General features: G+C 45.4%; 1 protein-coding gene across 13 annotated transcripts in view; it reads right to left on the minus strand.

The window, feature by feature from the left end:
- EIF4G3 (eukaryotic translation initiation factor 4 gamma 3) overlaps window positions 1-15809 on the minus strand; it is a 906783-nt gene that overhangs the window by 438670 nt on the left and 452304 nt on the right. For 7 of the 13 annotated variants that reach the window (XM_069240074.1, XM_069240071.1, XM_069240069.1 and 4 more), the window contains one exon: window positions 11667-11775. In XM_069240074.1, the coding sequence (XP_069096175.1) occupies window positions 11667-11775 (109 nt within the window). The remainder of the gene's footprint in view (window positions 1-11666; window positions 11776-15809) is intronic. The other 6 variants (XM_069240075.1, XM_069240067.1, XM_069240065.1 and 3 more) reach the window with 1 other exon arrangement.

A 15809-nucleotide genomic window follows, 5' to 3' on the forward strand; every position in this document is an offset into this window, starting at 1 on the left:
ATGAGGATTTCAGCGTTGAGGGTCTTGTCGCCGATTGCTGCATGGATGGATGGGTCGCCTATGGCACAGGACACTTCGACGGCTCAGAGGTTGTCGTCAATGGCAAAAATTTATTTTTGGATGGTGAAGATAAATCTACCCTGTCACTCACCCTCAAAGAGACTGTTTTTTTTTATGGCCGCCGTGGACGTTGTGGTTGTCAGCATCATCAATGGTAGTGTCGTCGTTGACTTCCACTGACGTGCTGTTTTTCTAGATATCAACGGCTCTGAGGGAGCAATGAAGACTCTCCTTTTTACGACATGGAGAGGACAGCTGCGAGGAGGCTGACCGTGCTGTGGCTGGATGAGTTATCTTTGGAAGGGTCCTTATGATGGCATTTATTGTACTTTCTGTTCTCAGAACACCCCTGGTCAGAAGATCTTGACTTTTGAGGCTTTGGAGCCATGTCGCTATCCTCATCTGAAGTACAGGATTTTGCTTGCGACCATAGTAAAAGTCTTCCTTCTCTGTCCCTCAAAGGCTTAGCTGGGAAGGTGAGAGATCTCGCAGTCCTTCTCCTGATGTTTGGGGAACAGGACGTACAAGCAGTCCTCGTGTGGATCATCCACATGGAGCCTTGTATTGCCGCAGGTTTTAAAAGGGCAAAAAAGGTCTTTTTTGGAAGTATCAGACATTTTCTGAAGTAGAAAGTTGGTTTTGAGAGGAAAATACTGAGAGGAGCTCAGGGAGACTCCTTTCACATAACATGTAGTAGAAAATCTGAGGGAAGGAGCCTCTCTTCGGAGTATTCTAGAGGGTGCTGGCACCTGATTGGTCATAGGCCAAGTTTGGTTCTCTTTTCAAAAGGACATGGATAGGCTATAGCATTATAGCCTATGGTTACTCCTACATACTGCTTTCCTAAGATACAGTGGAACTCCCACTTTGATGACGAGGATGATTCAAGCATGTGAATCTATGAAAGATCCAATACTGGATAACTAGGTGTACTGCTCCTGTATTATTTTAGGGACAAACTATATTTTTGCACCTTTATACCAAAAGGTTGTAGATGGCTATGGTTTCTGTTTTTCTTGTTTTTATTTCATTGAAACCAATAACAAATTTTTTTTTTTTTACAAAGTGTAGCCAAATTGATCTGTATGCTAACCCTGCCTTATTTAAGAAGAGGAGGTAGCAAATAGTGTCTTACACTGTAGATGTAAGAGTGTTTATATCCTTAGGAGAACAATAGTGGACAAAACACTTCCACTTAGCTGCACAGAAGGTGCATGTAATAGGCTTACAGGCTTCCCTTCCCTTAGATTGTCCATGCACTCTTGAGGAAAGTTCAGGTAAGGGAACTCTAGGATCTCAGGAGCCAAATCAGCAGGCTGAACTGTCTCATATCCAGATGTCTGACTTTGCTGTGGTATTGTGTGAGAAAATCTGGTATGTTAGGACGCTTCTCATGTGGGGCAACTGCATTTCCAGAAGGGTCGAGAACCAAGATTACCAGGGGCACCTTGGAGCAACCAGGATGAGTCTCAGAAATGTTTGCCTGGGCTTCCAAACTACATGTGTAATAGTGGGAAGGGAGTGAACACAAAGATTCCAGACCAAGTCATCTACAGAGCATTGTCCAGTGACTGGTGGTATGGAATCCTGTTGGTAAAGTTTGGGGCATTTCGAGTTTGTGTGTGTGGCGAAAAGGTCTATGTTTGGGGTGCATGATCTTTGAAAGTAAGGGAGTAAGACCTGAGGATGGCGTTTCAATTTGTAGACTTGTTGCTGCATCCTGCTGAGCAGGTCTAAAAAATCATTGTCCACTCACAGAAGCTACTCTGCCAGGAGTAGAACTTGATGATGGATGGCCCAGACCTAGCTTAGCTGTCCTGGGCTGATAACTACGGGGAGTGAGTGCCTCTTTGCTACAGTAGGTAGAACATGGCCATCATGTTATCTGTGCACACAAGAACTACCTTGACTTGAATGTGTTGAAGAAAGGCTTTGAAATCTAGAACAATGTCTAACAGTTCCAAGTGGTTGATGTGGAGACCACAAACTCTGATGAGGTGGCCACAAACTCTGGACTGTTATGTCTTTGAGGTGTGCTCCCAGGCCTACTAGAGATGCACCTGTGATAATGGTCACTTGCAGAACTGGGTCTGCAATGGGCCTGCCTTGCAACTTATTTTTGCTCATCCACCAGTGCAGAGTGTGATTGGTGCTGGCCCTTACCCACAACACTAAATCTTCCAACTGACCCTCCGCTTATTATCACTGGCTGGAGAGGCATTCATAAAGCAGGTGCATATCGATTCTAGGTTGGGGGCACTATCGCAATTCAGGATGACATTCACAGAAGGGTCATCACAGTTAGAATTGAAAGTGGACATAGTGGCTGAAACAGAGCGGTGCACTGCTGGGATGTTTGTACCCTTTGGAAGCTAGGGAAACTTTTGCTCATAATTGAATTTAGTACTGACCCTAAAAAGAGTTGAATTTGAAGAGTTTCCAAGTGTGATTTGGAGGTGTTTACTGTGAACTGTGCAGAAGGGCGATTGCGGTCTGACATTCCTGTCTACTTGTCAGCCAGTCGTTGAGGTAGGAAAAGGTGCAAATTCCTCACCTACTGAGGTGAGCTGATACCACCCCTAAGCAGTTGGTAAAAACCCTTGAGCAACCCTTGAACCAATAGTGCTGACCCCTTACCCTGAACCAGAGGTAACACCAATGAGCTGGATGGATAGGGATGTGAAAGTAGTCAACTTTAAGGCCAAGTGTAGCCATGAAATTGCCTTGCTGCAGCATGGGAGATGACATCCTATAAGGTGAGAGGTGGGATGTTTGGTGGGGTAAAGATGAGAATCAGGAAGTAGTTCTAATCAATGGTTGATAGGACCCTCTGGTCTGTGGAGATCTCTTCCCAGAGGAGAAGAAATACCTACATTTATCCCTCCACCCCTCCCGACAGGTGCTGTGTGATCAAGGGATGCAGGCGAAGTCTGTTCATGAAGGTAGAGGCTCTCTTACTAGGAGTACCTCTGGCTAGGCCATTGGACCCATTCCCTCCTAAAGGAGCCCAGTGTTAAACCCTGCGACCATGTGGGTAAAAACTCTGTAGCTGCCGATAATAGGTCTGGGTTTGGTCTGGTGAAATGGCTTCAAGCCACTTCTAATCTACTACCTGTGAAAGGAGACCCTGCAGGAAGGCATCTGAAGGTCACCTATCAACTTGGGGTTTTCTGTGACCTTCATCTTTTCTAGCAGAATGCCAAGCTACAGCCTGAAGAGGTTTACGCCATTGAAAGGCAGGTTTACAAGGTGCTGTTACGTCTCTGCCTTGAAGCCGGACAAACAGAGCAAGGAGTGGTGCCGAAGAATGACTGAGGAGTCCACTCCCATGGCTGCTGCAGCATGTAGTGTACATCTGTTGGTTGCATTAGAAACAGCCTTCCTCTCTAGCTCTTTTTCCCATTTACCACACTGATAAGTGAGATGCAGAAGAAGCCCTGCAATATCCACTCAGTGGGCCTATTCATGGTGAGAAAGGAGGCCTACCAAGGTAGCAATGCGCCAGTGTGTGGCTGCACCCACGCTACTTTCTTCCCCACAACATTGATCTGCTTGCTTTCCATGTCAGGAAGCAGAAGTTCCCAGTGGCCCAGGCTGCTGCGCTCTTTCTAGCAGTGGTCACCACTAACGAATCTGGGGATACATGCCCCCCTGATATAAATTGGGTCAGAGGGGTCCAGTTTGTATTTCTTTTCAATAAGAGGTGTCACTACACAATTATACAGTCTCTTTAAAGATCACAGGGGCGGATTCAATCATCCACTTCAGCATCAGGAGTTACTGGACTGAGCACTCTGTCTTCGAGAGTGTCTCCAATAACAAGTTATTCTCCTTGAGTGTGGAGTACAATCTCTACTTTATCGTAGGTGATTGCCTCTTTGTCCTCCAGGAATCCCTCCGCACCAGACTCTGGGACATCAGAATCTATGAACTGAGAACTGGGCTGGTGTGCTGGGATCTTGGGCAAGTCACTTATTGCTTCCTCCTCTTTCGCGGCCCGAGAGGAGCCATCTAACTGAAGACATCCAGTGTTGCTGAGGAGGATTTACCCATCCTGCTGCCACAATCGTGCTCTACACCGACTCAGTCTTCTTCTTGCTGATCAACAGTCTTAGCTGCTCTTGTCGTGCTCCGGCGACAGGCAAGTTTGCATACAGTGCTGAGATCAGCCCAAGGGTCTTTAGAATAGCACTGAGGGCAACTCTTGAAGGGCATCTGTTCCATTACCTCGGGAGCTCATTCTCACAAGCATAGAAGAGAGTACCAGATGGCCTGAGGGTCCCAGTCACGCAACAATGGCAGAGTCATCATTTGAAGAAATGCATAGAAAAGTCTTCTCTGACGCGGTGAAAGGCAACGGACTCAAGGTCTCAACAGAAGCCAGAAAACGCGTAGAGACTGGAAGCATGCTCAATAACATGTGAGCCAGATAGGGGAGAAACCCAGTGTAACAATGGCGTCTGTGCCAATGCACATTAACGACCAGAGGAGGTATGGGGACCTTGTGACTCAAAAATACTTCTTCGAAGAAACACAAGTTGGAATCGTGCACAGCATGTATTTCTACAGCCCCACATGCTACGAACAGAGTGTTACTGAAGGATCATGTTACTTATCCTGTAAGCATCTATTGGTAGCGTGTACTGCTGGAGATTCACATGCTATGCACACCACCGCCATCTAGTGCTGAGCACGGACTTTACAACTTGTTTTTTTTGGAAGTCTTTTATGGTTAACGTTGTGCATCGTAGCTCCTCCACCTGGAGGAGTTGAGCATGTTCAATGGTTCCTTTGTAAGATTATGTTTTTTCCTTACCATTCAGGAAGTTAAGTTATAGTCTGCTAAGTTAGTATTTGCTGTCAAAAATTCTTAAATGCATTGTGTATATATGCCACCATTTAATACCTGCTGGAGAGGTGGGAGGGTGCATGTGAATCTGCAGTTCTACACTCTACGAATAGATGCTTACAGGGTAAGTAACATGATCTATTTGTAGCATGTGTTGGCTTCAGAAACACGTCGTACATAGACTATAAAATCAATATTCCTCTTATGGTGGCTTTAGGCATGAGATGGAGCATTTGCCAGAAATAATGTGCGTAGAACAGTTTGTCCGACTGGAGCTTTTTGTCTGGCTTGTACATCCACACAATAGTGTTTTGTAAAAATGTGTGGATTTGTCCATATTGTCGCTTTACAAATGTCTGCTAAAGTGATAATTCCCAAAAAAGCTATTGATGCTCCTTTTTGCCTTGTGGAATGAGTTCTTGGCTTTGTGGGTGGTGTTCATTTTGCCTCGCTGTAACAAATCTCTATACATCTAATTATCCATCTAGTGATTCTTGCTTTAGAAATAAGGTTTCCATTCCTCGGATTTGAAAAAGCAAAAATTTGTTGTTGTGCTTTTCTAAGTGTTTTTGTTCTTTCCACGTAGTACATAAGGGCACATTTAACAACTAGTGTATGCAAATCCCCTTTCAGCAATTGTTTTTGGGTTTGGAAAGTAAACCAGTAAATCCAATGTTTTATGTAGGTGAAAAGTCGATCCGACTCTTAGCAGGAACTTTGGGATTGTGCACAGTCAAACCTTGTCTTGAACTTGGAAGTAAAGTTCCTCAATAGTCAGTGCATATTTTTCATTTACTCTTCTTAGTGATGTAATTGCAACAAGGAAAGCCACTTCCCATGTTAAGAATTGCAACTGACATTTATGCATAGGTTCAAATGGCGCAAACATTCATCATGTCAACATAATATTTAAGTTCCAAGAAGATATAATAGGTGTACGTGGTGGAATGACTCTTGAGTCCTTCCACAAAAGCTTTTATAACAGGTACGTGAAAAAGTGATCAATGTTTTCTGTGTGTAGGTATGGAGCAATTGCTGCTAAGTGCAGTCTTAATGATGTGTATGCAAAATTTGATTTCTGATTATGTAAAAAGTAGCATACGAGTTGTTGTTTAGATGGTGCTGAGGGATTTATGTTGTTTGTAGGGAATAGTGAAGAAAGAGTTTCAATTTTTCTATGTAACATGGACTTTTGGAAGGACTCCTGGTCTCCTTTAGAATGTCCATACATTCTGAAGGCATTTGTAGGTAACCAGATTCTACGACTTCAGGAGTCAGACTGGAAATTGAGCTGTTGAACACTGAGTGTCTGACTCTGCCCTCACTGTGAGTGAGATGATCTGGAATGTTCGGAAGCTTGTTGTGATCTACTAGGGAAAGCTCCGGCATGTTGTGTATCATTGTTGCCGTGCCCATGTTGGAGCTACAAGTATCATCTTTAGTGATGTTCGAGTCCCCCACTGCTGGAAGCATGTATGTATAGTTTGAGAGTGGATTTCCCGCTTGTGGACTTGTTGCATTCTGCTCAGTAGGTCTGCCAATGAGTTGTCTACCCCCAGTATGCATTGTGCCAGATGGTTGATTTTGTGTCTGATGGCCCATTTCCATATGATTTGTGTTAGTTGGGATACCCACCATGAATGTGTACCTCCTTGTTTCAGCAAGTAGGACATTGCTGCCATTGTCTGTGCATAGAACATTCTTCCCTGTTATGTTGAATAGGAATGCTTTGAGAGCCATCTGTATGGCTAGTAGTTCCAGAACACTGATATGGAATGTTTGTTGTTGTGCTGACCACTGTCCAGCACCACAAAGTGCTCTATGTAAGCACTCCAACCCATGAGTGATGCATCCATGGTTATTGTCACTTGCAGGATTGGGTTCTTGAAGGCTCTTCTCTTTTGTGTATTTTGTGTTTCCCACCATTGCAGTGCCTGATGGACCTCGGGCTTTACCAACACTGGATCCTCCATAATGCACCCCACTTGTGACCATTGTGATGCCAAGCACTCTTGTAGGGGTCTCATACGTAGTTGTGAATGTGGAACTATCGCAGTGCAAGAAGCCATCATTCCGAGAAGGTGCATCACCATTTTGACTGGTACACAATGATGTGGCTGAAAAAAAAAAAACAACAGTTGGTTCTGGAGATTGAGAACACTCTGTAGAATGGGATAAGTTTTGGCTGTGATGGAGTATGGCTCCAACGTCAAATTGTATCAGGAGCGGCAGTAGATGGGATTTGGTAGCATTTATTGTAAATTCCAATTTGTGCAAGTGATGTATAGTTGTTTGGGTATCCTGTAGACATTGGTAAAACGCTTGATCCACCAACCGCCCAGATAAGGGAAGGCATACATTTTCCTTTGTTAGATGTGCAAATATTACAGCCCAGCATTTGGTGACCACCATGGGGCTGTTTTTACCCCCAAATTGTAGTACTTTGAAATGATAGTGAGGTCCACTTATCACAAACTGGAGGAATTGGTGGTGTGTCGGACGGATTGGGATAAGAAAGTATGCGTCCTTCAGGTCTAGTGCAGCCATGAAGTCGCTCTCTTGTAGAAGTGGTATCATAGCTTGTGTCACCATGTGAAAGTGTTTAGAACTGATGAATTGATTGGGTGGGCTTAAGTCCAGCACAGGAAAGAGCGTGCCATCTTTTCTGAGTATTAGAAAGTATAGGGAGTATACTTGTCTGAGAAATTTGTATGGGACAGGTTCTACAGCTCCTTTTTGTAGCAATGTCTTTACTTCTCCCTTCAGCAGGTGTAGACGCTGTGAATTTAGTACGTGTTTTCTTGGTGGGATATTTGGAGGTGGTCGTTTGAGCTCCAGACAATATCGCTGTGTGAGGATGTATAACACCCATTGGTCTGATGTCACCTCTGGCTAAAACTGATAAGAGTTGTATGCCTTCCCACAACAGGTGTTGCGTGATCAGGGGTATTATTGGTGAGTCACTGTTTGGTGGTAGAGGCTCCTTTAGTGGGTGTTTCTCTCCCCTTGCCTCTCTGTTTAAAATGTTCTCTCTAATAACATTTTACCGACTGTTGGCGGTACTGCTGTTGCTGTCACTCGTAACTTGGGGTCCATGGGGTGTTATTCTTTGAGGCCTATCTGCCGTGGTATCTCCGAAAGGGCTGGTGCTTTTGTGATGTAGACTGCAAAGCTCCGATTAATTTTGCGGTCTCGGTGTCTTTACTATTTTTTTTCAGTTATGTATCAATGTCCAGACCGAAGAGGTGATCTCTATCCTCTTGCTTTGCAGGGTGTGGCAAGTCCTCTGTAAATTGTGAAGCAGACCTTTGTTGCTCGGTTACCATTAGTGAGTCTGCATTAAGGTGTCCTCCGATGTAGAGAGGGTCTGAGGGAGAAGCCTTATACTTTCCTTGTCATTAGAGCCCTAGATTTTACAGGCTCCTTAAAGATTTCTTTAGAGACCCTAATCATAGAGCAAATCATTGGCAGATACTGCACAGTACGCTGTGCCTTGGATATTGGTTCCACCAGGAAGTTGGTATCCTCCTCTGCAGTATGTAGCGGTAGCTTGTTGTGTTCCGCTGCCCTTTGATTGACCCTGTGATAACACATGGTGTCATCTGGCAGAGATGCTTTTGCAGGAATGGGTGGCTCTGCGTCAGTCTGGAAGGACCACATCATAGTCATCCCATGTATTTGGTCTTTGTGGTGTTTCCCCCTGGTATTCCGAAAAATATATGTCCTGATCACTGGCCATGTCCTGTGACTTGTGTGGGGGCGATGGTGACCTGTTGTCTGGTAACATTGGCAAGCTTGGTGGCATGAGGCTTGTGGCCTACTCTCTGTTACCACCCTTTTTGGCAATGGTGCTGGGGCGTCCAAATCTTTTCTTCATTTCGTGGGTGATTTTTGTGCTGCTATCAACATCTTGTATGCGTTTTTGCATGAGCTCATTGAGCCACTCAAAGACATTGCCTTCTTCTGGAGGCATGGGCGTTTTTGTTGGTTTTGACTGCTTCTCAGTCACTACTTTCATTGCGAGGAAGACTTTAGTTTTTGTAATGGTCCATGTCAACTGTTCTTCGCGCATCAAGGCATGGCCATGATCTTTCCCCTTTGTCGGAGTCCAGGGCTGCTTCGGCTCCATATGATGGAACACTGAGCAGTGCTGTGCCTCAGAGTGTTTGCTTGGTGCTGATGCAGGGTGCATGTGTTTCGGGGCCGATGTGTGCCAGAGTCAATGTCTTTTTCAGCATCGATGCTGGCCTTGTGTCAGCTCCATGCGTCTCCCCTTTGCCCTAAAGCCCAATCAGGATCAATAAAATGCTGTCCTGTCTCAGCTCCGAGGGTCTGACTCAGTGTCTACCACAGCTCAAGGTCTGTGGTGCACCTTGATGTGTTGTGGGAGGCTTTGCAACTGCCTTTTTTTTGTTTTGGGTGGGTCGATCGTACTCTGAGCGTGGTGTAAATTTCCTCCTGGCTCCCGCCTCTGGCAGTGGAGCTTTGTGCAAGGTGGTTTGAAGTTGTAATTCTGACTCCTCTCCCTCGCTGGTCTCGCCAGAGCTGACTTAGTGAAGGTTCGCAATTACACATCCAACCCCATCCTCCACATATTCTTGTTCTCTTACCTCGGCCTTGGTGTCCTCGAGTTGATGTTCTTCAGCGAAAACTCCCCCTCTGCTGCCATGTCCATGGGATGGGCTGGTCTGATCTCTTCTGTTACGTAAGGTTTTCTTGTTTTTGAACAGGTTGCTGCACAGTCCTGTTCTCGGTGTTCCAGCGACAGGAAGAGGTAGAAGACATTGTTGGTGATAGCATATTTCGCCCTACATCAAGGGCACTTGCAAAAAGCCTCTCCTTTCTGGCCTCCGTCACCCAGAGACGAGCATTCTCGAAGGGTGTCTCTAAGGCAATGCTGTCGAACTTGGTTGAATAAACTATGTTTTGAACAAAGTCCTGAGCAGTTCAGGCGTCCCCGGAAACTGTATTGGTTAAATTTGTTGAGTAATGAGTGTTCTGTGCTGCTAGGCATTCATAAGCCGCAAGGCGTCAAAGCTGCAAGGAGCTCCGAGCCAAATAGCAAGGCCCCGTTGAACATGTGCAATGCCTCGAGGAGGAGGAGATGCATTGCTAACCATAAAAGACTTCCTAGAGAAAAACATGTTGCAAAATCCAGGCAAAACAGTAGACAGCAGGAGTGTGCATAGCTTGTGTATCTGCAGCCAACACATGCTACAAATATTAACTTCTTAGTTGTGACTATATCTATATGAATAACTTTCAATTGACTCTAAATTCACTCAACTAATTGTGAACACTCAATATAAAGGTAAATGTAATCCTACAACCAAACTTAATTTCAAACCAAATTCCAAACATATCAAGGGTAGTGGGATATTCTTACAAAGACCAAACAATATATTTAATAATACAGGCCCTTCCATTTTATCAATAGAACAAATTAAAGTGGAAACTCTTCATTGAGCCTGTAAGTTACTGTGTGAGTAATTTTAGCTTGGTATACCATAAGCAACAATTCCATGGTACATTCACCATAAACATAATTAAAACATTTTAATGCATTAGAATGAGAATAAAAATATATTTTGCAGCTGAAATATTTGGCAAATCTAAGTATAACAAAGATCAAATTTGCCTGGCCAAACCTGCATCGTCTGACGGGACAATGCATCTTCTTGCACACTGTTCACAGCCCAGAATGGTGCAACATTTCTTGTTTTGCATTTCACGTCTTAAAGATGTTTTCAGGTAAATTATTGTTTGGGTTAATGGTGCCCTTTAAAAAATGAAAATCCAAAAAAAGACTGAAAACATTACCTTTTACATACATGATTTCTTTGTTTAAATGAGATTTTCAAAATGTAAAATTAGATTTTGAAATTTGTTCCAAGGATAACATATGTATGCAGAGATATTCTACTGTTTTTAAATTCAAGGAGAATTCGAGGGTCAAAAACCTTACCCCACAACACTTAAAGTCAACAACAAAAGGAGTTGATGTAAGGCAAAAAATCTTAGTCAAAATCAAGTTTTTTTGTTTTGTGTTATTTTTTTAATTTATTTTTTAAAGAAAAAAGTATTTTAAAAAACCCACATGCAATATTTAGTGTTCCTGGATATATGATCCACTGAGTGGTACCAAACTATGGCCTCTGAAACAAAGGGACAGTCGAAAAACAGACGTTGAAAGTCTTCACTCTGAAGATGTTCTTATTAGTGGTGTTTTCTAGTAGTGAATAGTAGTGACAATAACAGGGACGATTATGTCTAGCTGCTATTTTCATGCCAAGCATAATTCTAGATGTTTGCAGAAATGGCTCAAATTAGCAAGGGTAATTTTCAGGTGACTCACAAAAGAGTGCAGTGATCTTGTGTGTATGCAAAGTAATTAATATGTTCATAAATATGGGACGATCGGCTGACGAAAAAAAGTATTAGGCATTATTTCAAAAGTTTTTAAGAGTAGCTCCCTGTACTTGCTACCAGGGAATATAGTTTACAATCAGTGGAAATAGAAGAGGGCTTCGATTTTCCGAACTGAAAGCTAACTGAATGAATGAATATACATATGGTGCATTTGGACAGTGTACTTACGAAATACCAAAGGAGTTGTGAGAGGACAAAAGACCTTCAACACATATAGAATACACAAAAGGATTGGGCAACAGAAGAAAAGGTCTCTAACAAAATAAAAATACAAATATTTTTCCAGAATTCTTTACCACTTATTTATCAAAGTAAAATGTCAACATACCTAGTTTCTGGTCAATGGACAATGAATGGAGAGGACCTGGTGAGATACAAGTATGTTCCACAGTGCCAAATACCAGAGGGCTTGTTTCGGGGACCTGGTTGGACAGCTGCTGTCAGTTGATGAAGATTGGAGCAATAAAAAGAATAAAACATTAATTATAGTCACAGGGAAATGAGATAAGGGAAGAAAAAAAGCAAAGGAACATGAAAAGGCATGGACTGGAAGACACAGTGCACCCAAAAAAGGTCACAACATAATCAGAAACATGAAGAGGCTAAACAAAAAATGTTCTGGCACCCAAAATATCTCAGAGAACATTAGGAATGAAAGGCAATATTTTTCACTGATGTGTGCAAATCTACATTCAACCTGAAATACAAGTTACTTACCTTCGGTAACAACATATCTGATAGAGACATATTCTAGTTGCAGATTCCTTACCTTAGAATTTCCTCCAGGCGTCAGACTGGATCTGGAGATTTTTCTTCGAGCAATACCTTTGCGCGCCAAGTAGGTGGCGGGTGTCGTAGTCGCTGTGATAACGTCGGGAGTAGTACATAGAAGCCGCCCTCGCGCAGTGACATCAGTTTCTTTTAACTACTTTCCACGCCAAAGCACAGAGCGCTAAGAACACTGAGATTGGTGCGCCATAGCTAAGGACCTGAAAGGGGGAATCCCTGTCCCTAGAAATCAGTTCACAATCGGGGAGGATGGGTGGGCAGTAAGGAATCTGCAACTAGAATATGTCTACCAGATACATCGTTACCGAAGGTGAGGAACTTGTACATCTGAGAGAGACTTCTAGTTGCAAATTCCTTACCTTAGAATAGATACCCAAACAATGCCATCCTCGGTGGTGGGCTGCGAACCAAGATCATACTAGGAAGTCCTGTAGGACAAAACGACCAAAGTAGCCGCCCCGACGGACCGGACTGTCCAGACACGTAGCTGCCTGGCAGATATCCAGGACAGGAACTCCGCATGCTAACGCAGTGGAAGCAGCAGTTGCTCCAGTGGAATGAGCATGCAAGCTCTCAGGAGGTTGCTTTTTGGCCAGAGCGTAGCACATTTTGATGCAAAGAAGCACCCATCGAGAGATGGTACGCTTTTACACCGCCTTCCCTTTTTTCGCACCCACATAGCCAATGAAGAGTTGATTGTCCACCAAGAAATCTTTAGTACGATTGAGGAAGAACGCCAACGCTCTTTTTGGGTCCAGAGGGTGGAGTCTCTCCTCCTCATGGGAAGGATGTGGGGGTGCATAGAAAGTAGGCAGAGTGATGGACTGGCCTACATGAAAGGGTGTAACCACCATAGGAAGGAAAGAAGCCTCAGTGTGCAACACTACCTTGTCAGGGTGCACAGACAAGTATGGAGGCTTTGAGGCAAGGACTGAAGCTCACTCACCGTGCAAGCAGAGGTGATTGCAACAAGAAAGACAGTTTTGAAGGTGAGGAGCCTCAAGGGACAATTATGCATTGACTCAAAGGGAATACACATCAGATAGGTAAGGACACGATTGAGGTCCCACTGAGGCATGATAAATGGACTCTACTCACAATAGGAGATTTAAAGAGTGAGAGCTGATCAGGTAGCCTAAGAAAGGCTGAAATGGCAGATAAATACCCTTTAAGGGTGTCCAAAGCAGAGCCCTGCTGGGCCAAAGAACAAATGAACAGAAGAACCTCGGACAGAGGGGATCAACAAATTTATTCAAATGACAGGCATATAGTTTTGGTTGATGGACGCCTGGCTGCCAAGATAACATTGCAGACTTCGGGTAGAAGGGCAAAAGCAGTCAACTGTCACCGCTCAATCTCCCCGCATGAAGGTGGAGGTTGGACAGGTTCGGTGAAGAACCGTCCCCTGTTGCTGCGACAGAAGATCCGCCCGAAGAGGCAATCTGAGTGGAGGATCGATGGACATGCTCAATAGCTCTGGATACCATACCCTCCGTGCCCAGTCCGGAGCCACTAAGATGACTTGGGCCTGGTCATTCCTGTTTTTCTTGAGAACTCTGGGCAGAAGAGGTATAGGCAGAAAGGCAGCCGGAGTTCCACTCGAGACGAAAAGCGTCTCCGAGCGATAGCCGCCTTTGAAACTCCAACACTCAAAACAGCTGACATTGTGTGTTGTATGCGTAGGCGAACAGATCTAACCAAGGCTCTCCCCACTGCTGAAAGAGACCTTGCGCCACCCCTGGATGGAGACGCCGTTTGTGATCGACAGTGCATCGACGGCTGAGTTTGTCCGCTCTGGCGTTGCGGAAGCCTGCCAGATGTTGAACCATCAGGGTAATGTCCTGATGGTCCAGCCATGTTCAGAGGCGTAGTGACTCCTGACAAAGGGTCCAGGACCCTACTCCACCCAATTTGATGCAAAACCACACGGTGGTAGTACTGTCCGTGAACACCTGCACTACTTTCCCTTTGAGAGAGGGAAGAAATGCTTTCAACGCAAGCCTGATCGCCCGGAGCTCCAGAAGACTGATATGGAGCCCAGATTCCGCCGGAGCCCAGAGTCCTCTGATCTCCGCCTCCCCATGTGGCCACCCCAACCCAGACGTGACTTATCTGTCACTATAGAGAGATCTGGTTGGGGAAGGGAGAAAGATCTGCCGTGGACCCAATGTGGATTCGAAAGCCACCACTGTAGGTCTTTCGCAGTCCTCCAAGATGTGGACCATGTCGGAGAGATTCCCCTGATGCTGCGCCCACTGGAACTTCAGGTCCCACTGCAGAGCCTGCATATGCCATCTGGCATGTGTTACTAGCAGGATGCAGGAGGCCAAGAGGCCCAGCAGCCTCAAAGTCAGTGTCACTGAAACCCAAGACCGAGGCTGAAAGATTGGAATCATAGCCTGAATGTCTTGGACTCGCCTTTCGGGAGGATAAGCCCAAAATTTCACTGTATCCAGAACCTCTCCGATGAAAGGGAGCGTCTGAGAGGGAGTCAGGTGTGACTTCGTCACGTTTATAGTAAAACCCCAGCATGTGCAGGAGGTTCGCCATAGTCTGAAGGTAGGAGACAACTTTCTGGGGTGAGTCCACCTTCAACAGCCAGTCGTCGAGGTAGGGGAAGACTGAGACCCCTAACCTGCGCAGATGAGCTGCAACCACCGCCATCACTTTCGTGAACACATGAGGGGCGCTGATAAGGCCGAAGGTGAGCACAGTAAACTGAAAGTGCTTGCGACCTACCACGAATCATGGGTAACGTCTGTGGGCAGGCAGGATGGGGATGGGGAAATAAGCGTCCTGCAAGTGCAACGCTACCATCCAGTCTCCTGGGTCCAAGGCAAACAGAACCTGAGCCAGGGTGAGCATTTTGAATTTCTCCTTCTTGAGGAAGTAGTTTAGGTCCTGAAGGTCTAGGATAGGACGTAAGCCCTTGGTGTTTTTTGGTATCAGAAAGTAGTGGAAATAACTACCACAACCTCCTTCTGGCACAGGGACCTTTTCTATAGCTCCTTTGGCCAAGAGATCTGCGACTTCCTGGCAGAGAAGCGCCAAATGATCCTCTGGAAGGTGACTGAAGAATGGTGGTATGGTTGGTGGAGCAGAGTCGAAAGGGAGGGAGTAGCCCTTTCGAACTATCTGCAAAACCCACCTGTCCGTGGTGATGTTTTTCCAGTGGGGCAGGTGATGGCGAATCCTGCCACCAACTTGAAGGGAATGAGGGGGCGAACTAGGAGGGTTTGGAGGCTGCAGCGGGGGCAGAGGTGGACTGGGCAGACCTCTAGTTCCCTGTCCTACGGACACGTGGGATTCCGCGTCCCCGGCCATGCAGAGGCTTAACAGCATGGGTGGCACAGTGGCTGGGTGAAGAACGCGACAGGGAGCCCCTTCCGTGGCTAGGAAAGGGGCAAAAAGTGGACTGTGGTGGGTGAGGGACATGGGAAAGACCGAGGGACCGAGCCTTAGCCCGGGAATCCTTGAATCTCTCCAAGGCCAAGTCCACTTTGTCTCCGAAGAGACGTGAGCCAAAGGGCATGTCCATGAGTGACTGTTGGACATCCCCAGAAAAACCAGAAATACACAACCAGGAGTGGCGTCGTAAGGCCATCGTCTTAGCAAACGATATGCCCAGAGAGTCGGTCGTGTCCAGCCCACAACGGATTGTGAACTTTGCTGCATCTCTTCC

Source organism: Pleurodeles waltl, chromosome 6, assembly GCF_031143425.1.
Source record: "Pleurodeles waltl isolate 20211129_DDA chromosome 6, aPleWal1.hap1.20221129, whole genome shotgun sequence".
Lineage (NCBI taxonomy): Eukaryota > Metazoa > Chordata > Amphibia > Caudata > Salamandridae > Pleurodeles > Pleurodeles waltl.